The 24,078-nt window shown below is 64.9% G+C and overlaps 1 protein-coding gene across 1 annotated transcript; it reads left to right on the top strand.

Annotated features, from left to right (window-relative positions):
- The first annotated feature begins 2,558 nt into the window (after nucleotides 1–2,558).
- SLC45A4 (solute carrier family 45 member 4) lies at nucleotides 2,559–23,443 on the top strand. Its single transcript, XM_054590546.1, has 8 exons — nucleotides 2,559–2,667; nucleotides 4,784–5,404; nucleotides 16,089–16,277; nucleotides 17,539–17,718; nucleotides 18,247–19,280; nucleotides 19,939–20,038; nucleotides 21,133–21,344; nucleotides 22,498–23,443. Exons 2-8 carry the CDS (start codon nucleotides 5,167–5,169, stop codon nucleotides 22,849–22,851), a joined length of 2,307 nt encoding a protein of 768 aa, XP_054446521.1. The 5' UTR covers nucleotides 2,559–2,667; nucleotides 4,784–5,166; the 3' UTR covers nucleotides 22,852–23,443.
- Nucleotides 23,444–24,078: the final 635 nt, after the last annotated feature.

Genomic DNA, 24,078 nt, shown 5'->3' with positions numbered 1-24,078 from the left:
TGTCATTTTATGGGCGTAACCCTGGTCTCCCGGTATCTGACTGTCCCCCCCAAGCGTGATGGCCCACCGCCCCGCCCCTGCGGGCTCCTCCCTTTGCTTCTCAGAGCTGCTTTCCTTCCCCTTCCTGTGGTGGCCCCTGTGCAGGGGCCCTGGAGGTGGCGGGAGGGGTGCGCTGTGAGGGCAGGGCTTCACACTCCTTTCCCAGCCTCGGTGCCCAGCAGCAGCGCAGCCCTGTGCCGCGTGGGTCCTCGTCCCAAGCCCCCGAACAAGTGCCACGGGACAGGACCCTGAGTTTAGTCTGTGAGTTCGGTGGTCAAGTCCCGGACACCTTGCCCGAGTGTGCAGCGTAGCCCTCCAGGAAGCTAAGTGGGGACTAGTCAGGGTTCGCTGATGGTTAATAGAGTTGCTGTTCTATTGGTTGTAGTTTTTTGTCCTTCTCAGACAATTAAAGAATTAGGTTATCAAATTAAAATAGATCAGTAGCCTTAATTGGATGAGAAGGGATGCAGGGGGACTTCCCAAGGTGTTACGTCAGAGATGCTTCTTGTCTCAATTTGTGAAAACCGATTGCATAGTACGTTTTCACTGCACGTGAATTGTGCCTGAGTGACCACTTACTAGCCTTCATGTATACAAGCTTACCGGTTGGAACGACAAGGGACAAGGAAATCCCATTTACTGTTGCCACCCAAAAGATAAATAGGGAGAAACTGAAGAAACGAGCCAAACCTGTAGAAGTGCTGTGAAGTTCTCCGAAAAGGCCCTGGGCCGTCCCCGGCGAATGGCGAGATGGCCCTCCGCGGGGACAGGCCGGCACCGCCGCCTGTGGCAGCCGTGCTCCCATGGCTGGCGTGAAGTTAGCGGAACGGTACGAGCAGCACCCACAGAGCGCTTCTCCCCCAGGGCTAGGCAGGCCCTTCGAGCGCCTGTGCCTCGCCCGCCACAAACCTGCGTGAGTGCGCAGGGAAAGGCGTAGAATGCGTAGAAAGGGCGGACGAGGGAGCTGCAGGGGCCCACCTCAGCGGGGGCAGGCGTGTGTCCCTCAGTGCGGGTGTCGGACCACACGCTGTAGCAACAGGCCACTGAGAAACGGAGCCAAGCGTGGGTGCACGTTCGGTACATGGTAAAGGGGGAACCCCAGGGTGCTGGCGTGGGCTCAGAAGTCACATGGCCCTTGGGAACTGACCGGCCCTTGGGAAAGGGGCAGCAGTCCCTCACCTCACACCCCACACCCGAGCGTGGAGCAGGGCCCCGGAACGTCCCCGCTGACCTTGGGAGCTGATAGCGACTGGGCTGTTGCGCGGTCTGTGTGCCTTAGTGGCTTGTGGAACGCGGTCTTGTTCTCTCCCTCGTGTGTCAGACCTTGACGGTGTGCTTGCCGCGGGGTGCCAGCCCAGGGCCAACCTCTCACGTGGCCTTCGACAGAAACCCCCAAGCCAGGCCCGCCCGGTCCCCTCCCCTCCGCATGCTCGCCCCGCGTCTGCGGGCAGCGCTGCTCCTTGCTCAGTGTGCGTGTGTCAGCTAGGTGTCTGCAAGGTTTTGGGGCTCCCCTGAACTGCTTACAAAATGCCCGGAGCTTTGCAGAAAAGGAGTGTGCGGTCACCGTGGCCCCGCCAGGTGACACTTGCTGGTGAGAAGCTGGTGTGATCTTCAAGGGATCTTGACTTTATTGGTTTAATTTTTTTTGAGGCAGGAACCAATTTTTGAAAAAATGATGTCTAATAGAATCAGCAGGCAGGCAAAGTGGGTTCTGAGTTCAGTGTCTGCCTGCGGGCTTCTCGGCCTCGGCCAGTCTCGGGCAGCTGCCTCCCTGTGTGCCCCGCAGCGCCTGCCCCGCGGAGGCGCCGGGCTCTGCAGGCAGTCAGGGTCTGTCTGCAGCTGGGTGCCTGATAAGGTCCCTTCCAGGGAGGTTGCGGAGTGCCTTTTATCCAGCGTCTTGGCCAGCGAACGGTGTCTCCGGGGAGCAGTCAGAGGGCCTTTAAAGTCACCTTGAAGCTGGCACGCGCAGTAGGAGGTGGGGGCCGGTGGAGCCCGGGGGCCCTTGCGGTACCTCGCACAGGGGCCGGCGCCCGCTCCGGCTCCGCAGGGTGGGCCTGGGTGCGCTGCTTCAGAGTTTTGCCAACTATGCCAAGTGAATGTTGATGTAAGAAACGTCCAACCTAAATATCATTAGGTTTTAGGTTTGAGTCTCTTCTTTTTTAAAAAATTTTCACTTTGATCTGGCCTGGCCAATGTTACAGCTGAGGGCCTCAGCCGGCCAGCCCGAGGGGCGATTTTGCACCGGGCTCTCCTGCCCGTGCGCAGCTCTGAAGGAGCCCCATAGGCACCGCCGTGAGCTCAGCCTTATTTAGGCCACCGTTCGGAAGGTTTCTGCAGTGCTTTGGAAAAGCCTCGCTCGCTTTCGGAAACGGCGGTGAGCGGTGTGGCGTTGGCAGGCGCACTCGAGAACACTGCGGGGCACGCTCGCTGGGGGGCTGGGGGGAGCCCCACGGGGGCTCTGCTGACCCGCGGCCGCGGCGGAGGATGCTAACGATGTCTGTCGTTCTCGTCAATGTAGATGACAGCGGAGCTACCTGGGTAAGAGCTATCTGTCCGCGGGCTGCTGCGCTCGCACCGCTTGACGAAGGGAAGCCAGCTGTGTTAATGCCTAGGCTCCTTGACTAACAGGTAAACCCCGCGCCCTCCTCACGCCATCTCAGGGGAGCTTCCGGGAGGTCGGTCCTCGCAGCCGGCCCCTCGGAGCGCCTGGGTGTGGCCGCTGGGGGGTGGCTTCCCCGTGCAGACAATCCCTAGGAAGCACTGGCCAGCTGGTTTGCAGGTTATTTTCATTCATCCATTCATTCATTCTTCTTCTTTTTTTTTTTTTTATCTTCACCCGTGGACATGCTTATAGGTTTCAGAGAGAGGGGAGGTAGGGCGGGGGGAAGAGAAACATCAGTGTTGACTCTTAAATGCACCCCAACCAGAGACCAAATCCGCAACCCAGGCGCGTGCCCTGACTGGGACTCGCACCTGTGACCTTTCAGTTTATGGGACGAAGCTCCAGCCGGCTGAGCCACGTGGGTCAGGGCCTCCCGCCCGTCCCTCGGCGGCCTCCCGGGCTCCTGCAGCAGGGCCGGGCCCCGCGGGGCCCGGAGAGCAGGTGCAGCCTGGTTGACGTGCTCACCCAGGGGGCCTCTCCCAGCCCGGGCAGAGTGTGCCACTGGGGATGGGGGCCGCGGGGGCGGGGGCGACGGCCGTCCAGCTGGGGAGGGCTGAGCCTTGAGAAGAGACTCCAGGGCTCCGTGTGGCTCCCCTGGAGGTAGAAGGCAGGGGCAGAGGGGAGCCAAAGGGCACACCGAGAGAGCAGGCGCCAGGCCCTGAAGGCGGAGGCCCCCAGCAGATCCCAGCACTGTCCCAGCCTGGGGCTGGGGAGGTGAGGCCCCCTCCCGGCAGGCTCCCTTCTCTGATGGGACCGCGTGTGTGGACGAGGTTAAAGTGGGACCGGTGTGTGTGTCTAGAAACGCAGGCTCCTGGGCCGCCGGCCTCACCCAGCAGGACCCGGGTGTGAGGCAGACTCTGCCATCGGGTCAGATGGCCGTGCCCGGCCGCCTGGGAGCTGCCAGCCCTGACCGTGCGGGGCCACAGGTGTTGGACGCTCCGGCCCTTGGGATGCGCGCTGAGCGCACGTCTCCCCGTTTGCCGTGTGTTTGAGGCTGGTCTCGGGCCACTTTCAGGCTTTGCTAGGAGTCCCCAGGCGTCGAGGTGTGACTGCAGCGCGGTAGCTCTGTCGGCGGCTTCTGTCACGTGACTCTGCTCCCTCGGCGCTTAGTCCCGTGCCTTCCTCGGCTGGCCCAGGCGAGGCAGGCACGTCCCACTCAGCAGCCGAGCCAGCTCCTTGGACCTGCGGGCAGAGCCCCGCATCCGGGCTGGTGGCCGGGGCCCGGGCCCAGAGCTGGCGCCGTCTGAGCTCAGCCCCTGCGGGCCCTGCTCTGCCTTCTCTCCAACGCTGCACCCCTGAGAGATGCCACTGCCCGCGGGCCCTGCTCCCGCTCAGCCACTGGCCCTGGAGACCACCACTCGTTCCTTGGGGGCGCGGGGCATGCGCTCACCTGCGTTTCCCTGTGCTGCTTTGATCAAAGACTGATTTAGTAAAACAGAGCAGTGGTTGATTGATTCAAAATGCACTTAATCAAGGGTTTCTGCATTTTTAAAGAAAACTTTTCTTGGTGTTGTAACTTCCATCATATTCTTGGTGCAGTCTCTCCACCCTGGCACAGTTGGCGTCTGGACCGCTCCTTCTCGGGCGGGGTGTCCTCGGCCGTGCCCTGTGGGGGACTGAGCAGCACCCCTGCCCCCACCGAGTTGTGACAGCCACCGCGTCTCCGGGCATCGCTCCGTTGTCCTCTGCCCCTCTGCCGGCAGTATCTGGTTTCCTTCGTCAGCCTTTTCCTGGCTCTCCCACCCCCGTCTCCCTCAGGACAGCCGCAGGCCAACGCCTCCGCGGGCCGGGGCTCCTGTGCTGCCGTCCTCAAAGCGCGAGCCCGGGCTACGGAGAAGGCGCTGAGCTCCGTCCGCTTACGTGCTCTGCGCCCGCCCCCCCTCCTTGCCCCATCTTCATTCTCCCCCGGGATGACGTTCCACAGGAGACAGTTTCTCTATAAAATAGGGTTGGTTTTTCCCCAGGTGCCCCAGAGTAAGCACCAGAGGCCTGGTGTGGCCGAGGGGCCGGGTCTCCCGGGTGACTGGCCTGGGGCGGCCCCGCTCAGCCCGCTCACTCCACCGGCCGTCTCCTCTGTTGCAGGTCAGCCAGTCGCTCGATGGGGAGCAACGGTGGACCCCCTCCCCGTGTCGCCGTCCCGCCCGTGTGCAGCCAGGGCAGCCGCTTCAGCACCTCCGCAGCCACAATGATGAAACTGGTATTAACTGAATGGCAATTATGGATTTTTAACTCTCATTCACAGTAATCCGACAAGCCATATGTTTAAAATCCAACCAAAAATCGTTTTGTTTTGCTGCGAGCTGCATCCGGTTGTGGAAAGTCGTACGAAGAGGAATGTAAGTGTTACTTGCTGGGGAACACAACGGAAGCAGAAAGAGAAGACGTCTTCACTTATCCTGTAAAGCTGTACGGTAGTGTTATTTACATAGGCAGAGCGAGCGCACGCGCGTGGATTTTCGGCGGTGATGAGAATGGCCCCACAGAATGCCGACTCGGAATCTATGCAAGTTCAGGAGCTGCCGGTACCCCTGCCCGAGCTGCAGAAGCCCGCCGGCGCGGAGCCGCCCGACGAGGCCGGCAGCGAGGGCTCCATCGACCGCATCCCCGTGCGCCTGTGGGTCATGCACGGGGCCGTGATGTTCGGCAGGGAGTTCTGCTACGCCATGGAGACGGCCTTGGTCACGCCTGTCCTGCTGCAGATCGGTAAGCGCGGCCCGCTCGGGACGGGGAGCCGAAATGGGGGCCGGGAGTGTGCTCGGGAGCCCTGGGACCGCATCCTGGCCAGCTCTCCCTCAGCCTCCTGGCCCCTTCTCCTGCTGGCAGCGAGGGTCGGGGAGGGAGCGGCCCCCCAGCGTTGCCATGGAGTCGGGGTTTGGGCAAGCGCGCTTGGCACGGGTCACTGTGGACAGTGCGGGCGGCCAGCCTGTGGTAGGGGAGGCCAGCCGGAGGATGAGAGCTGGGGTGCAGCGCGCTGAGCAGCACCTGGTTTTGCGGCCCGTTGTCATCAGTCTTGTCGACGTAAGCCCGAGACGGCCGGGGGCCTCAGGAGGCCGCAGGACGGGCCTTCGCAGAAGCCCTGTGTGCCGCGGCCCCAGGGCCTGGCGCCCGGAGCCCCTGTGCCCAGGGCGCCTGCGTCTCTTCTCAAGGGCCGCAGCCGCCTCGGCCCAAGGGTTTTGTCAGCGTGTTTGATGTCCCTCTTAAGTTTAAAAATTGGTAGTTTTCCAACTTAGAAGAGATTTCCGTAAGGGACCAAGCCACTTAGAGCATAGTTTCATTCTAGAACTTCACATGTGCTTGGTCAAATGTTTTTTAAGTCTACGTATTTTGGTGGTTTTAAGGAATGTTCCTTTCTCCAAATATCACCGCATGCTCAGCGAGCACTAGCTGGGCCCCCGGCAGGAGAGCCTGTGACGAGTAAGGGCCTGCGGGCAGGCAGGCGGGCGGCCGACGCCCGGAAGCCCCAGCTGTGCTCCGGACGGTTTCAGCCGCGTTGTTGTTCCGAGGGAGCCCCCGTAACGAAGGTCCGGTTCGTTTCTCAGGGCTGGACTTGGCTCACACTCAGTGGGCGGCCCCGGGGTCGGAATGTTTTGGTTGGAGTCGGAGTGCCTCTGACGAGCTGTGTGCCGCGCGGTGCCCCGGGGCCCGCTGCTGGCCTGCGTCTGCGCGTCGCTGGCGCGGGTCCTGGAGCAGCAACGCACTCTTACTGTAAGTGGGCAGTGTGAGCCGCTTGCTAGGTGGCCCCAGGGGTGGCGCCCCTGCTGCACTGAGGACCAGCAATGTTTCCGTCACCCAGCAGGCTCCTGAAGCCTGCCCCCGCCCCAGGCAGCGCCAGGCCGGCCCCATCACCGCCAGCGCCCCCCCGCCCCCCACCCCAGTCCCGTGTGAACAGAAGCGCACCGCGTGCGGCCCAGGCTCTGGCTTGGAGGAGCACCTCCATGGTGGGCTTGCTGACCGCTGAGGGTGCGTCCCGGCGAGGCAGGCGCGCAGTCCTGAGTGGGCACGCCCCCTTGCTCGGCCGCCACAGGGAAAGCCGCGCTGAGCGCCCATCCCCAGGCCTGTGTGCGCAGGTCTCGCCCATCCCCTGTGAGGGCAGACCTGGGGCCGGGCCTGCTGGGTCGCCTGGTGAGGGCAGGACTGCTTGTGCAAGGGACCGTCCCCGAGCCACGGCTGAGCCTGTTTCCCCCGTCCGTGGTGCCCTTGCGTTTCCCTAACAAACACGCAGGCCCTTCCAACCCTGGCGTCCGTGTCGCAGCTTGGAAAGTGTCCTTGGGTTTTGGTGTCCTCGGGGTCCCTGGAACCAGCCCCCCGCGGGTGCCGAGGGGCCGCAGCCCTGATGTTGCCGTCCTGCGGGGGTCTGCCGGGACTTCAGTGGCGCGGGGCGTGCCCCGCACGGCCGCGCCGGCCGCGGAAGCCCATCCCCGCATGCCGTTGGCACGTCCGCGCCTCCCTTCTGATACTACAGCAGAATTTCAAAATCGGAAATTTTAGATTTAGATGGAGTCTAGTGTGCCGTTTTTTTCTTCTGCTCTTCTTTTCTAACTAAGAAGTTTTGCCTGATCCCAGGCCATAATGATTTCCTCTTAGGTTTTCTCCTAGATGTCTTATAGTTGTAGCGCTCAAGGTGTGATCCACCTTGAATTATTATTTTTTTTTAAGACTTATTTTAGAGAGATAGGAAGGGAGAGGAACAGAGAGAGCAACACTGATGTGCGGGAGCTACATCAATCAATTGCCTCTCCGCACACCCCCCACGGGGGCTGCCCTGGGACCCGGGCTGTGTCCTGACAGGGGACCGAACCGGCCACCCTTTGGTCCACAGGCCGGCGCTCAGTCCACTGAGCCACCCCAGCCAGGGCCATCCTGAGTTAATTTTTGTGTCCAAGAGCAGTTGAGGGCCTGTTCTCACATCGTCTGGGAGGGAGGGAGGGAGGGGAAGAGGTGGTGTCTGGGCACGCAGCCTCACGGCCCCTGTTTGACCCTGGAGCTGAGACCCCCCTCTGGGCCCTGGACCGGAGACCGGTCCTTGCTCCTGTCTTTAGTGTGGGAACCACCCAGAAAGAGAGTTCTTAGGCCCCAGGCTCACATTCAGATACAGGAGATCAGGGCAGCACCTAAAAATCAGTGTGTGGGTGTTTGTTTCGTCAGTGCCAAGGTGGGTTCTGACGGTGAGACCCACAGCCCCGCCCCAGGGCAGAGGGCGAGGGTGGGACACGCTGGGCTCCCAGAGCCAGTGGCCTCCCCCGCCGCCCCAGCCGCGGGCGCGGCAGGTGCGCTGCCGGCCACTTCCACGTCTGCGAGCCGCTGACGGGGCACCCCAGAGTGAGGGTCAGGTGGGAGTGCAGGGTCGGCCCTGAAGGAAGCCCTGGGAAGGGCCAGCCCCGCCCCCCTGGGCTTGTCACTGGCGGGCAAGGCCTATTCCCACACAGAGGTTCCCGGGGGAAGGAGCAGTCTGGGCGCCCCGGCCACACACACGCATTGTTCTTCTCTCGGTTCCGGAAGCAGCCTGGGGGAAAGGGAAATCATATAAAGAAGAAAGGATGTTGCCCTGGGTCTGACTAAGGGCTGGACTCACACTGAGGACCCTGACGCCTCGCCTGCCTGGTGGGGGCCCGTGGGCTGAGGCGCCGGGGGCGGGCAGGGAGGTGGAGGGTCTATTCGTGCGGGGGTCAGGTTCGCCTGCCTCGTCCTGGCGGGGGTGAAGCTCGTGTCCGCTCCGCGCGCCCGGGATGTGATGACATGGTGCCTGACACTCACGTCCGGCCAAAGCCTGCCTCGCAGAGCACACGCTGCGGGGAAGCGTCCCGGTGCCGGCCGCGCTCCCCTGCTCCCTGTCCTGGGCTAGCGCCGGAGGCGGGCGGTGGGGGGTGGGGGAGGCCGGCGAGGCAGGAGCAGGAGAGGCTGTGGCCCGGCCTCGCGCCCCCCGGGAGTCCAGGGTGCCGGCCCAGGCTCGCAGGAGCTCTGTGAAATCGCGCCTCGCGGTTCCACGTGTGCGTAGAGACATGCTGAGAGGGGCCCTCGGTGTCCCGCCGAACCCACGGACCTGTCCCTTCCCAGGTGTGCACAGACGTTGCTAACCAGGTGTGTGGTGAGGGCCCTCCCCTTCCTGCAAAGAGGCACCTGGCGGGAACCTGCCACAGGTGTGTTCGAGATTCCGCGCCGCTGCTCTGCAGCTCCCCTTGCCCGGGAGGCACCTGTCGCTGCAATTGTCCCCCGCAGCTGCAGCCCACCTGCCGTCTCTCAGTGCGCGGCGCCTCGCAGAGGGTCCCACGAAACAGGCCCTTGTCTGTGTGAAGTGCGGGCGCCCAAGAGCCATGTGCAGGCCTCCTCGGGCAGCCTCCCGTTTTTAAAGAGTAGGCGCGGTGGCCTGCTCCCTGAGGTGCACCTGCCTGTGTCCCAGGCCACGCGGCCGCTGGTCACAGCCAGCACCTGGGCCCGGCGGCCCGGCACTGCGGGGCGAGTCGCCCTGGGTCCCCTGGGCGCTGGTGGAGGGGCCAGCGCTGGCCTGGACTCTGCCTAGAGACGGAGGGCACCTGAAGGTTCCACGGGGCTCAGCCTGGAGATAGCCGGTGGAAGAGGGTCACCCCCACGGCAGGGGGCCTCGTGCCGGGGCCCTGAAACGCAAGTCCGCCGCACCCCCGAAACGCACTGCAAACCCGCTGCGGGAAACCAGCCGCCCCCGCCCGGACAGCCACGGATTTAGGCAGGACTTGGTCAAAATCTCCTGCTTTTTGACCAGGAGATTTTGAAAGCCTCTGGCACAAGGCAGTTGTGTTTGGCTTGGACGTCTGGATCTCCTTGTGTTTTCAATCAGTGTGTTTTAGAAACAATGAAATGTCAACCGTAGTCACTTCCCCCAAGGAATTAGTGCCTGTTCTTCTTTCAGCGACTGAGCCCTACCTGGGCCGTGCAGGGCGCCAGGCGCTGTGCCACGTGCGGGAGGGGAGCCAGGCCCACCGGAGGCTCAGCGTTCAGACGGTGGCTGGGACTGGGGCCCCGCAGCGGGCTCGGCGGGGAGCGGGGCTGGGGGTGGATGTGCAGCTGCGGGGCCTCAAGCCGGGAGGCCGCCTGTCGGTCGGTCGGCTGCGTTGTGGGCCCGGAGCCCGGTGTGAGCATGAGGGCGGGCGCTCGCGGTCTGCAGAGGCGAGGTCGGGAGGGGTGGAAAGAGTGCGGGGCCGGCGGCTGGGGGAGGGCAGGGAGCCGCCTGGCTGGCACAGGAGGAGGGGGAGGGAGCAGGGAGGCGGTGGGGGGGCTGCCCCCGGAGGCCGGGCCGGATCGCGGGTGGCCTCCTGTGCCGCTGCTCCTGGGAGGCGGCGCCCAGGGCTCCGGAGCCCTCTGCCCTTCCCCGGTACTGGCCATGTGAGCGCCGATAAGGCAGCGCGGGTGTGTAAAAATCTGAATAGTGAACACCATATTGTTTAGAGAGTAGTTTTCAAACTTAGATCATTGTAATTTTCAAAGTTACAGTGACAGAAGATGCACCAAATACATACCTGGTGTAATGAAGACAGAAAAAATGGCATCAGTCCAAACAGTATAGTACGTGTCCACGGCACAGTGGTCCCCGGGCAGTGACCGTTCTGCCCTGAGAGCACTGTCTCGCGCGGCGCGCGCCCACGCCCGAGCCAAGGTGGTGCGTCCTGGCTGCAGCACACGGCGTTGGCTGCTTGTGAAGGGGAGAGCTGCGCAGTGCCACTTCTGGCTCGAAGGCTTTTTTTGGGAATGTCACAGAAGGAAAGCACAGCCCACTGTGCTGAAGCCGAAGTCACTGCGCAGCAGGACTTCGTCTGCAGGCTGGGACGGAGGCAGGTCACAAGGCGGGAACTGGGGAAGAGCTGGCGTTTCCGCTTGGGGTGGTCAGGGATTGGGGGCGGACCGCCGCCAGAGCCCCCGGGGGCAGCAGGTGGGGAGCGGGTGCAGCCTGGGCGCCTGCTCCAAGGTGGGTCTGTCTCACCGCAGCTCCTCTGAGACTCCCACCCCCGGGCCCCCCCACCATTTTGCTTTCGCTGTGAACCGTGCCCCCGACCGGCTGGGGGCAGGAGCGCTGTGGCCCAGCAGCTGTGCGCCCTGCTGTCCTCTGCCCAGGCCCCCACCGCGGCCGGCTGTCCTGGGCTCTCACAGGCAGCCCTTCGTGTCCTCGCAGGGTGAGGAGGCGTTCGGCTTTTGGTCCCCACAGCCTCCGGGACGTCTTCGTGGTCACCCAGCTGGGCGCTGACAGCCAAGTCCCACGCGCCACACCTGGACTGCAGTCAGTGGGGCGGCCCCGGGGTCTGGGCGCCTCTGGGGCCAGGTGCTCCTGCCTCATGCACCCACCTGGGGCTCCGCGTCCTGGGCTGAACGCAGCGGGAGCGGCGGTGGCGGAACAGGAGCTATCGCTGCCGACTTCCTGGTCGGCATCGGGGCTGCGGGGGTGAGGCTCAGGCCCAGGGGCACCCAGCCCGGGCCATCGGTGGCTCCAAGCCCAGGCCTTCCACCCTCACCCGGAGGCGGGGCGTCCCGGCACTGGGGCGCCACAGATGGTGGCACAGCTGCCGGCCCCAGGGCAGATCAGCGTTCAGAGGAGCGGCACACGTAGCCAGACAGGATGGCCCGTCGCGCCAGCCGGGAGGGAGGGCCAGGGCTGGGCCGGGGTGTGGCCTCCCTGGGTCACTGGGTCTGAGGCCCGACTCGGCCGTCTCGGGCCCTGAGCACTGTGACAGGGTGGGAGGTGGCGCAGTGCCCTGGCCACGCTCCTGTGCTTGTGTGACCTCGGGAGCTGCCTTACCCGGCCGCGGCCTGGGGGCCCCGCTGGGCCTCGGTGCCGGCGCCGACCTTCCTCTCTCACCACCGTGCTCCCCGCTCTGGTCTTGCCGGCCCTCCCCAGGTCAAGAGCTGGCCTTCCCCACCCGGGGTCACAGCTGTACCACTGCTCTGTCCGCTCACGCCTGTGGCACATCTCTGGCCGCCTCTTGTTATCACAGGTGACCCTGCGAGGCCTGTTCTGGGTGCCCTTCAGCCCTAGGAACGTGACTGAGGACCGTCCTTCAGGAAGGCGGGAAAGCGTGTCCGCGAAGCGCCAGCGGGAGCTGAGGGCACGGGCCGAGCTGAGCGTCCGAGATGGGAAAGCCTCGGGCTCTGCCCTGCGCCCTCCCGGGGCCGTGCGCTGTGTGGGTTGTTTGGAGCCAGGCGCCCCAGGAGCAGGAGGGCACGCCCCTGGCTTTCCAGCAGGTCAGGGTCCCGCTTGATTCTGGCCAGCGCGCCCAGCTGCAGTTTTGCATCTAAGTAGGGCCAGAAAGCCCGTCTCCACGCTGTCAGGAAGGCCGGTGCGGGGCTGGCAGTGGCTGGGCGGTTACTCCCTGGAGGTCAAGCCCGGCCTGAGGCCGGCCTCACGGAGGGAGGGCGCTTTCACCGGGAGAAAGACCATCAGAGTCCACCGGAGTTTGTCCATGGAGCCCACAGTAGGTTTGATGGTGCCGTTCCTAACTGGTGCCGTTCCCAACTGCTCCCTCCACCCAGTGACTCATTCTCCCCCAACAGGCCACCCCAGGGGGCGCGGAATGGGTGGACCTGGTGGTTTGCAAAACTCTCCGCTCAGCGCCTGTGTCCCCGTGTCCCTGTGTCCCTGCTGTTCCGGCTGGTTGGTGACAGGGGCTGTGACAGGCTCACAGAGAAGTGCAGAGAGCAGAGTTTTCATTCCCTCCCCAGGAGAGGAGGGGGGCAGGGCCCTGAGCTCTTAGTGGATCGTAGTTGGATCGAAAGGCTGGGCGCTCGCTGTGGCGTGGCCCCGGCCCCGGCCGCAGCTGGTGCCAGCGTTAGCTTCCACGGTGGCTGCGGGGAGCAGTTGGTTCTGTCCTTGCTTCCCAGTCATTTCCAGTCCTGGGAACACAAGGTCGGAAGGGTAAAATGGCAGTCACGCTTAACAGGGTCACAGGCCTGCTCGGCAAATGGGGCCACAGCGGCAGATGGCGCTGGCTGTGCCTTTCCCTGGACACCAAGGGCGCCCGCCCTCCTGGCTGCTCCTACTCTTCCTCTTCCTCCCAGCGGCGACTGCTAACCCCTGGGAGCACGACTGGGTGCCCAGGCTGAGTCGCTCACCCCTCGGCCAGCGCGGGCTCCCGCAGCTCCCGGCCTCGCGCACCAGCAGGCCCTGCTCCTCCTCCCCGCAAGCGGCCAGGGGTTGCCGTCCACGCGCAGCCCCAGAAAAGGCACCCGTGCCCCCTGCCCTTCGCCCCTCCTCCTGCTTCCCACGGCTCCGCGACCACCTCCCTTGGGGAAGTCGTCTGCCCCTCGGCCTGGTGCAGACGACCACCCCGCCCAGGGGCCTTTCCCGGGCCCTGGCACCTGAGCTGGCGGCCACCAGCCCCTGTCCCCTGCCTTGGGACCTGCGCATGTCCGGAGGGCAGGGACTGTGTCTTTGTCACATCCGTTCTCAATGGGGCCCCTCAGCGTGGGGTTCCCCGCGGGGGTTCGGTGACCTGAGTCCCTCACTGGGCCACCGGGAGCGCGTCCCGCAGAGAGCGAGCTCTCAGGAGCGCGGCGCCCTGAGCCTTGGTCTGAGCACACGGCGCATCCCAACGGAAGGCTTTGTCTCCTGCAAGAAAGAGTGGAGTTCCTATTTCCACCACAGGCCTTTGTTAAACCCCACCGGCGACCTTCCGTCCCCCTCCTCCCAGAAGTACAGTTTATCAGTAAAGGCGCCCCATTGAATGGAGGCCACTGCGCGTGACCAAGCGTGGCCGCCGTCGCCATGACCTCAACAGCCCTTGGACAAGCGGTGACACACTGAGCACTTCCTGTGAGCGGGAGCCTTCCTGGTCCCACCATTGTTGCTCGGCTCTTGCCTGGAAGAAAACAAAAATTATTTACTACGTCCCCGTGGTGTTTGTTTAGAGCCTGGGAAATGCTGTGCCCACGGCGTCCCCACAGCCGCCGCGCCAGGGACGGGCCTGTTCTCACTGCCCGGGGGCGTCCAGACGGGCTTGCTCGCAGCTCGGCGGTGTTGGGGACGTGATGGGAAATGGCTCTTTTTCTTGCCAAAGTGCTTAAACAAAGAAAGCTGTGGCCCAGGGTCCCTGTGCTGTTCCCCGCCGTGGGCGCCGCGTGGGGCCAGGCCGTTGCCGCAGCAGGTCCTGTTCCTGTGACCACCTGGCTCGGCGCAGACCCCTTCCTGGTGGCTGCAGCTTCTCTGCAGCCTTGAATTTGCTTTCAGAAGAGCTGGGAAGGAGAGAGAGACAGAAGCTACCGCAGGTCCCATTTGCCCCTCCTGGGCCTCCCCGCTGTCTGCGGCCTAACAGGCCCTGGGTCTTTGTGGGTCTCTCCTCAGCAGGGGGACGTGCCTAGCACACGGGCTCCCCGGCAGCCTCCACATGGGCCCTGCGCTCCTGCTGCCTGTCGCAAATTAACACGGGGAGCGGCTCCCGCAGAAGCCGTGGGGCGGGCGGGCATGCGCCCTGGATGAGCCGCCCAGATGTCAGGGCCGCCGCGAGGGCGTGTGCGGCGCAGCTCCTGCCTGCGAGCCGGCGTCCCGGCTCCCACGCTGCAGGAGCTCCTGGGGCCACGCGTGCTCCCAGAGGCACAGGCACAGGCACAGGCACAGGCACAGGCACAGGCACCGCTTCCCGGGCCGCGTTGCCCCACGGCCTCCAGGCCTTCAGCGCAGCCCGGCACGAGGACCCCACTGGGCGCGTCCTGGGCGCCTGTCCCACGGGATGCCGTCCCGCGGCCGAGCCGGGCGTCCATGCCCAGCCGCCTCTCCCAGGGGGCAAGGCGCCGTGGTTTCCAGGGGTGCCTTCGGGGGGGATGCCTTTCTTCTTTCCTCTGGCACGGCCAGCCAGTCCATGCGTGTTCGTGTCCTAGCACATACTGGGGAAGGGTGCCAACTTTGCATCGGCCAGAGCCCGGCATGTCCCGTGGCAGTCGGCACGGGGCGAGGTGGGCTGGGAGCTGGGAGGGGTGGGCGCAGGGCCGCGTCGCACCAGGCACCCAGGGCCGTGAGTGGCGTTTTGCACATTGTGGTCAGGCATCGGTTACTGCCTGGGACGCAGAGCCTCCTGGGCGCTTTCAGGCTGTGCAGGTGAGCTGGGAGCACTGCAGACACAGTTCTCTAGGCACGACCAGGCACTGAGGCCTCGACGCCCCGCCCGGCCGCTGTAGTGCCTGGCTGGGCCTGCGGCAGGAAGGCTGGGACCGGAGGGGAGAAGCAGGCCTGGCCGGAGCTGCCGCGGGCCACCCCCATCACAGCGCAGCAGGAGCCACCTCTGTCCAGGCTCATCAGCATCCCTTAGTAAGGGTGTCACGTGGAAAATCCCCACAAAGGTAGGAGTCTCTGTTCCTCCTGAAACTTGGGCTATGTAGTCACCTGTGAGAAACGCGGCGCTCGGACCCGATGGTGCTCCTGGCCGGGTGTGGGCTGGGCCGGCGCGGCCAGCAGAGCTGCTGCCGCTCCTGCTGTCTGGTGGTGACCAAAGGGGGGAGCCCCGCTGCCGTGTGAACCGGCGCTGCTTGGCGGGGCCCACTCGGCATGCTTGTGCCTCCCGGCCCCCGGGGCGCCCTGGCGGTGACCCAGCCTCGGCACGCGGCCGGCTGGCGGCAGCTCAGCTTCCAGACGGGACGCACAGATGTTTCCCCGGGCATGTCGGTGATTCCAACAGGTGCGCCTGCCCTCCCCTGAACGCGGCCTCCCCTCCAACACTGCTGCCTCGGCCACGCGGCACAGTGCTCCATCTCGCGGGGCCCTTGGCGGGAGAGACGGCAACCGGGAGCTCTGGTGTAGAGCGCCCTCCGTCCTCCAAGTCAGCCGTCTGCTGAAGGGGGACACGGGTACCAGGACGAAGTCTCCAGCTGGCTGGGCTGTCACTAGGGCCCCATCCCAGGTTGAGGATGGAACAAGGCAGCCCAGAGCGCCCTGGCTTCTGCCAGCAGGGGCCCTCCTGGCCACTTTGTGTGTCATACACGGAGCCTGGTGTGTACGCTCTTCTCTGCCCACTGTGCCTGAGATGCGGCCCTCGAGCGGAGGAAGCTGTGGCTTGCTAGTTTCAGCGGCCGAGTGGTGCTTCAGCGGGTGACGAAGGCACCAGGGCGCCGGCGTGGGGCTGGGCGCAGCGTAGGCTCTGGAGTTGGACAGCCCCGGCGTCCCCAGCTCTTCCCTGCAGGGCCCGGGGCCAGGATGCCTGGCCTCCCTGAGCATCCGCTCCCCCGCCCCACCGTCAGTGGGCACCAGGGCTTCCGGTCGATTTCAAATTGCCCAGACGCGCAGGGAGGACCTTCTGTCCCGACGGGCTTCCAGCCGTCGGGGAGTGTTGGACCCCCAGCACACCCCGGCCCCTGCTGCTTGAGCAGGGGCCGCAGGCCGAGCGGGCTGGCGCGCCTGGGGCGTGCGGTGCCCGCAGGGGTGACGCCGTGTCTGTCGCAGGCCTTCCGGAGCAGTACTACAGTCTCACCTGGTTCCTGAGTCCCATCCTCGGCCTCATCTTCACGCCCCTCATCGGCTCTGCGAGTGACCGGTGCACCCTGAGCTGGGGCCGCCGGCGGCCGTTCATCCTCGCCCTCTGCGTGGGCGTGCTCTTCGGGGTGGCCCTCTTCCTCAACGGCTCTGCCCTCGGTGAGTGCGCGCGTCTCTCCGAGCACCCTGAAGCGCGTGCGGCCGGGCGGGGGGTGGTCACAGGCCGGGACGGTCTTGCCCGATGAGGTCTGTGTAGCGTTGGGTCGTTCCCAGTGGCCGGCCGGGCGGTGGCCTCGCCGTGGGCGCACTTGGCAGCCCCACAGCCGGGCCCCTGTGGGAAAGCCCCAGGAACCTGTTCACAGGGAAGCGCTTCCTGTTGTGACCCGTTTGTTTTTAATGCGTATCTGACACCATGTCCTGTTTCCAGCATTATTTCAGAAATTATCTTTTCCTTTTTTTTTTCCCGTAGACTTGGTATTGAAAATGTCCAGACTTAGTTCACTCCTTGTTTTGTTGTTTTGTGTACTCACGGTTGGTTCGTTTTGTTTTGTTTCGTTTTGTTTTGTTTTTAATAAAAGCAACTGTATGTGGGAAAATAGTTTATGCCCTGAGGGCCCCCGTTAAAACCGTTGAAAACAAAACATTGTTTTCTGGCAGCGACTTGTTAAGACAGAGGCCGAGTCTGTGTTCTGAGACAGGCTGTGTTTCAGACACGTGAGCTTCGCCCCCACGTCTGCCTGCCCGGGGCGGTCAGACTCAGAGATGCCCAGCGCCAAGGCCGAGGCCACGGGAGCTGCGTGGTATCGCGAGGCCTCGTCCCGCTTCCCCGGGGCCACGAGAGGCCTGTGCACCTCGGGTGGGAAGGGATGGGCAGGAAGGCACCCCGGGCCTGCGCCCCTCCCTGAACCAGACCCCTCCCGCAGGGCAGCCCCTCCAGCCACCGGCCCCTCGATCACAGGCCCAGAGCCCTGGCCTCCTGTCGCCTGTGCCCTCAGTGAGCACCGAGGGCTGTCCCCGCGGGCTCTGGGCCGGGCGGGTGCACGCGCTGCTGTGAGAGGCCCCGGCGGGGCGCTGACGGCGGGCCCCACGCGCAGCGTATGCCTGTGGGTGTTCCCGGTGACCGTGAGTGCCACACACGCCCCTTTCTTGCTATAGGGACCCCACCCCCCAGAGAAGCCTGGGAGGAAGGACTCTTTTCCCCTTTTTAGTTACACAGCCTGATGGTGAGCGAGCTCCATGAGCTTCACTGAGTGGGAGGAAGGCACCCCGCGGTGGATGCAGACGTGGGGGGCAGAGGCCCTCGCTTGGGGCTGGGGCACACGCCCCTTCCGGCTGGGGCCAGAGCCTGGCCCTCCACATGGAGGTGGCTGTCAGCTCTTGGGAGCTGGCATCTGACGACACTCCTCCACTGCCCACTCAGGTCTGATCCTCGGCGATGTCCCCAACCGGCAGCCCATTGGCATTGTCCTCACGGTGCTGGGGGTAGTGGTCCTGGATTTCAGTGCTGATGCGACCGAGGGACCCATCCGTGCCTACCTGCTGGACGTGGTGGACAGCGAGGAGCAGGACATGGCCCTCAACATCCACGCCTTCTCTGCCGGTGAGAGTGCCCCCCACTCGCCCCGCCGCTCACCAGACAGGGCGGGTGGCTGCTCCCGAGGCCGGCACCCCGCATCCAGGCGCACCTGCGTGCCAGGCGCCAGCGGTCTAGACAGGGAGCCAGGACCCCAACCCGGCAGGCCCGGCAGCTCCAGTGCTGGGCTGGGGGTGCACTGGCCCGGTGCCCTCGCGCGGCGTGCTGACCGCTCCCTGCACCCGCGCTGGCGGCTCGTGCCAAGGGGAGCCCCGGGGGCACCTGCTTGTGTCCTCGCTTATTAAGCAGGAATCTGTTCAGTCCGAGTTCTGAGCCCAGGGTCGGCTGGAGTGTCTGGTTCCGTCTTTCCTAGCGTTTTCTCACTCTCCCTTCCGACCGTGAGTGTCCTGGCTCGCGACGTGACTGGGGGGTGGCGGCCCCCGCCCCACTGAGACGGAGAGCCTTTGCAGGCCTGTCCTGGCCTGCCTGCCGGGGGTGGGGAGGGCGCGAGGCGCCAGCCGCTCACTGGCTGCTTGTCCCCTCCCACACGCTCAGGCCTCGGAGGGGCCGTTGGCTACGTGCTGGGCGGGCTGGACTGGACGCAGACCTTCCTGGGCTCCTGGTTCCGGACGCAGAACCAGGTGCTGTTCTTCTTCGCGGCCGTCATCTTCACGGTGTCGGTGGCCCTGCACCTGTGCAGCATCGAGGAGGGGCAGTACAGCCCCCAGCAGGAGCGCAGCGCGGGGGCCCCCCCGCCCCCTGCCGCCCACCCCAGCCTCCTGGACGGCGGCGCCCTGCTCCCCGATGAGGTGCAGTCCGAGCACGAGCTGCCCCTGGACTTCCTGGACGTGGACCTGGTGCGCAGCAAGAGCGACTCGGTGCTGCACGTGCCGGACGCCGCGCTGGACCTGGAGCCCGAGCTGCTCTTCCTGCACGACATCGAGCCCTCCATCTTCCACGACACCTCCGGCCCCGGCACGCCCCACAGCACCAGCCAGGACCTGGCCATGGCCAGGCTGCCCCGCCTGCCCTCCCTGCTCAGGGACACCGCCCAAGAGGGTGCCACGCTGCTGGGCAATCACGTGAACAACACCCAGGTCCCCAACGGCAGCGGCAGCGGCTCGCTCCTGAAGGATGGCCCGCACGGCTGCCCCAGGGTGGCCCTGAAGCCCTCGGCCACGTCCAGTGCCATGCGGCGGCGCAGGCACGCGTTCCACCGCCAGGCCTCCAGCACCTTCTCTTACTACGGCAAGATCGGCTCCCACCGCTACCGCTACCGGCGCGCCAACGCCGTGGTCCTGATCAAGCCCTCGCGCAGCATGAGCGACCTGTACGACCTGCAGAAGCGGCAGCGGCAGCGGAGCCGGCACCGCAACCAGAGCGGGGCCACCACGTCCAGCGGGGACACGGAGAGCGAGGAGGGCGAGGGGGAGACCACCGTGCGGCTGCTGTGGCTGTCCATGCTGAAGATGCCCCGCGAGCTGATGCGGCTGTGCCTCTGTCACCTGCTCACCTGGTTCTCCGTCATCGCCGAGGCTGTCTTCTACACCGACTTCATGGGCCAGGTCATCTTCGAGGGCGACCCCAAGGTGAGCCAGGAGGGCGGGGTGGGCCGGGACCCCGGCATCAGGGAGGCCCCAGCGCCACGTGACGCAGGGCGGATGGGTCTCCGTGGGCGGCCGGCGAGCGTGCGCCCGGTAACATGTCAGGCCCTCGCGCGAACCTGGGAGGCCGTTGACACCCGGTACCCGGGCAGCTGTCAGGCGCCAGGGGCTGTCACAGGGCGGGCGCTTGAGAAGCCTGAAGGGGGCCACGGCTCCCACTCCCCACGGCCGCCTACCAGATGGTCCCCAACATAGTGTCTTAGGTAGCCCCCCGTTACTGCTGGTGGGCGGGCTCAGCTGACCCGGCTCCTGTCCCGCGTGTCCACTGGCTCACGCCTGGGGCTGCGTCCCCCTGGGTCCAGCTGGGACGGCCTCACCCTCCACTCGTCTCTCGGCCTCGGGGCCTGTAGAACCGCCCCGCGTGGCCGCGGGGCTTCGAGGAGGCCGAGGCAGGAGCTGCCAGTCAGGGCGGCCAGCCTGGGAGCGGCGGCGAGGCTGGGAAGGCCGCCGGCCCCGCTCAGGGCTGACCTGGGCGGGCTGAGCCCTGTCCTTCCGGTGCGCTCTCAGCCTCTCTGAAGTAAACAGTCTGCCGCACGAGAGGGTGTGGTCCCTGGCCCTGAACGTGGTCTCGTTTCTGGAACAGGCTCCCTCCAACTCGACCGCCTGGCAGGCCTACAACGCAGGCGTGAAGATGGGCTGCTGGGGCCTGGTCATTTATGCAGCTACTGGCGCAATCTGCTCAGGTGAGTGGCCCCCCTGGCAGCCCGGAAGATGCCCTGGGGGCAGAAATGTGGCGGAGGCGTCCTGCCTCCTAGAAGGGGCTCTGCCTTCAACTGAACAAGGCCACCTGTCTCTCTGGCAGGGGCGTGGAAACTCCTGTGTCCTCCTCTCAAGGGAGGCCACTGACACCAGAACTGGGCATCCTGAGACCCCACTGTGGCCTGTGCTGCGCGCCGGCCCCTGCAGGGGACCCTCGGGGGCCCTTTGGCCGAGGCTGGGCCCAGGTCGTGGCCGGAATGTGGGAGCTGAGCCCCTGCACCCGGAGGGGCCGTGGCGCCTCGGGCAGGCGGACGGCAGGGAGGGGCGGCAGGCCCGGGGCGGGCGCAGCGTGGTTGGCGTCTGCTGATGGTCCTGGGGCGGCAGGCGAGCCCGCGTTGCGGAAGAGGCCTTGCCCTGGAGACACGGCTTCATCCTGGAGGGACGGGGCTTAGGGTGACAGGCGCCATCCTGGGGGCCACGTGCCAGGGCTCACCTTCTGGCAGTGGGGCGTGATCGCGGTCAGGGCCTGCCTGTCCGTTCTCTGCACGGACCGAGGTGGCGGCGGCCAGCCTCCTGGTGGCCCAGCCAAGATGGGAGGACGGCCGAGGGTAATGGCACAAAGCCCCCGGCAGCCAGCACACGGTCACGCTGCTGTTAGTGCTTGGACAGGAGTTCTCAGGGCCCAGGCGCCTCCTGGAGGACGCGACATTCAGCTGCTGGGTCAGGCAGGGCGAGCAGGGTCTGTCTGTCCAGGGCAGCAGGAGCAGCAGGAGCAGCAGCCCGAGTCCCCGAGGCAGGACCGGGCGGGGGGTCGGAGAAGGCCGCCAGGGCGGGCCCGGGCCGGGGTGCTGGCGGGCAGGGAGGCCCTGGGGGGCTTGCGAGGCCCCCAGGATGGAGGGCGCTGGTGGCCCTGGACACAGGGTGCGCGCTTTGCAGCGTGGGCAGTGGCATGAGGGGGTGAGGCGGGGGGGGGTGTGCCTGCCCCCGAGTGGGCTGAGTGCGGGGCTGGGGCCAGGTGAGCAGGCGGCCCGCAGCCCGTGCCCGCCAGTCACCGCCTGTGGCCACTCTCTCTCTGCAGCCTTGCTACAGAAGTACCTGGACAACTACGACCTGAGCATCAGGGTCATCTACGTGCTGGGGACGCTGGGCTTCTCCGTCGGCACGGCCGTGATGGCCATGTTCGCCAACGTCTACGTGGCCATGGCCATGATCAGCACCATGGGGGTCGTGTCCATGAGCATCTCCTACTGCCCCTACGCGCTGCTCGGGCAGTACCACGACAGCCGGGAGGTGGGTGCATCCGTGGCTCGGCCGGGCGGGGCGGGGCGGGGGCGCCAGAGGGGACGCACCGCCCCTGGGCCGGCATGGGCATCCCTGGGGCTTCAGCTCTGGGCGGGCCCGGGCTCCCTGGCCACCGCGCTGTGCTCCGGCGGCCACCGGCTGTGGGCCTTGGTCGGTCCGCACTTCCAGCAGCCACGTTTAGGAAGTGGAAGGATAGGCAATGCCAACTGTAGTAGTGGCGTATTTAACCCAGTGCATCTAAAACATCATTATATTTCACCATGTATCCGATAAACACAATCGAGATACTCTCTGCATCCTCACCGGGTCCTTGGAATTCAGTGCCGATTGCGCTCTGCAGCCTCAGCTCAGACAAGCCGCGTTCCAGGGCTCGGTGCAGGTGCGGTGGCCCTCTGTGCAGGTCACTCGGACCCTTCCGAGGGGAGGGTCGCCACACAGCCAGCGCCCGTCTCTCGCTTCCTACCTAACCCTCGGTGGGTTAGGCTTGGCCACTCGGTGGGCTTCCGGGAGGGCGAGCACACTTGTAAAACCAACACAGGCCCGGTGCCCAGCGTCACGTGCGAGGCGTCAGTCCTATTGTGGCCTGACCCGCGCTCACCTGTGCCCATGGTCACCCCGGGCCTGCTGTGGTGGGTCTTCTCTCAGGCACAGACCGTGCTGCCCGGCCCCGCGCTCAGGGTCCTTCCACGCAGCCTCCCCCAACTCCTGCTGCGGGGGACGGCGTGCCTGGGTCCCCTGCGCGTCCCCTCTTGCCTGCACCTTTCTGGGATAGGCCCTGCGTGAGTGGCCTGAGGCAGAGGAGTGTGACTTGACAGTTTTCCCACATCTGATAGCCACCTGATTCTGTGACGGGCACTTTGTCACAGACCACAGGGCAGATTTCACCCTGTCTCACGAAGAGAAACACTGACGTGCGAGGGAAAGGGTCTACTAGCTGCCTCTCGCACCCCCGCCCCCAAGACCTGGCCTGCAACCCAGGCATGTGCTCCGACTGGGAATCGAACCAGCGACCTTTCGGTTTCAGTGGCTGCCTAGCCGCTGAGTGAGAGGCGCGTTTCCGTTTCCAGAGCCCGCGCTCACCCCAGGCCGGAGGCGTGCTGTGGGTGCGGAGCCCGGCCCTCACCTGCGCTCTCTCTTGCAGTACGTTCAGCACAGCCCCGGGAACTCCAGGCGCGGCTTTGGCATCGACTGCGCCATCCTCTCCTGCCAGGTCTACATCTCCCAGATCCTGGTGGCCTCTGCCCTCGGGAGCGTGGTCGACGCCGTGGGCACTGTGCGTGTCATCCCCATTGTGGCCTCCGTGGGCTCTTTCCTGGGCTTCCTGACGGCCACGTTCTTGGTCATCTACCCAGAGGTGTCGGACGAGGCCAAGGAGGAGCAGAAAGGCCTGTCTGCCCAGCCCGGGGGCGAAGGCAGCGGTGAGAAGCCCACCGTGCTGAGGCTGACCCGGAAGGAGCGCCCGCAGGGGCCCGTGGAGACGGAGTCCGTGGTCTGAGTCGAGCTCCTGGGCACACGCGGGCCGCCGGGCAGGGCCGGCGGGGGCTGCCCCTTCGGGGGCCGCGCCGACCTGACCTCCTCAGACGGAGCAGTGTCAGTTGTAGGGTAGGTTTGAGCCAGTAGGCGGAAATACCACTCCGATTCACTTTTTCCACAATTAAAAATCATTTGAAGTTTTTTTTTAAATGGAAAAAGACCTTTTGATTTCAGCTTTGATTCTGCAAGTATATTATTCTGCATGTTTTTAAATTGTAAACCAGATTTACAATCTAGACCATAAGCAATTTAGGAAAAGATAAGATTTTTTTCTAAAGTATAATTGAAAACAGGAAATATTTGATGTCCTCTGCTGCATCTTATCTGATCTTTCAGATAACGGTCATGTGGTCAGTGACCGAAACATCCTCACCAGATTCTCTCTGTGGACGTCTGCAGGTATCAGGACATCTGTCAGATTTCGCCACATTTTGTTGGTGCTGCAGCTTTGGGAGAGTATTTTTCTTTACGATTATTTTAGAAAAAATTTTTTTTCCCAAAACTCTTTTTTCAGGCTAACAGATTGTGCCCGCCCCTGGGCAGCAGGCATGGTGGCAGCCAAGCTCCAAAGCTGGGAAGGGGCGGGGCCCAGGCCCCGCGTGGGTGGAGCAGGGTGGCCTGTGAGGGTCGCCCCATCCCCACCCACCAGGGCGGCGCCAGCTGAGCCTGCAGGCTCACTCCTGGGGGCACGGCCGCCTCGCATTGCACTTTGATTCATATTTCGACCGCCTGCTGGGAAACGGTGCCTGGCGGCACTGCGGCGGCCCCTCCCTAGGCCTGCTTCCAGCCCTGGCGACCATGCTGGACACTGCTGAACCCTCTGACCTCTTCACCTGGACCCCGCTGGACACTGGAATCGCAAAGGTCGCACAGTGAGGAACGTGTCTGGACAGATGGGGGTCCCGTGCCGGACGGCCTGGCGCAGCGTTGCTGGCGGCGGCAGCGCAGAAGCCTCCAGGACTTCGTGGAGCACAGGCGCCTCCGCCCTGACCGCCGGGCGCGGTTTCCGGACCAGCCTCCGCACCAGGCGGCCCCCTGCTCGCCCGTTTGGACCCATCAGTCTCAGGAGGGGGAGGCCGCCCGCGTCCCCAAAGTAACAGCTGTAATACTTCGCTGCCTCAAGTTGATGTTTTTTTAAAAATAAAGTACTTTCCAATGCATGAGAATCATGCCACAATATGATCATTCT

This window comes from Pteronotus mesoamericanus, unplaced genomic scaffold (genome assembly GCF_021234165.1).
Source record: "Pteronotus mesoamericanus isolate MK-2021 breed Mesoamerican mustached bat unplaced genomic scaffold, CSHL_Meso_final scaffold_174, whole genome shotgun sequence".
NCBI lineage: Eukaryota > Metazoa > Chordata > Mammalia > Chiroptera > Mormoopidae > Pteronotus > Pteronotus mesoamericanus.
The sequence above is the reverse complement of the archived record's forward strand: the minus strand, read 5'-3'. Positions and strand labels throughout refer to the sequence as shown.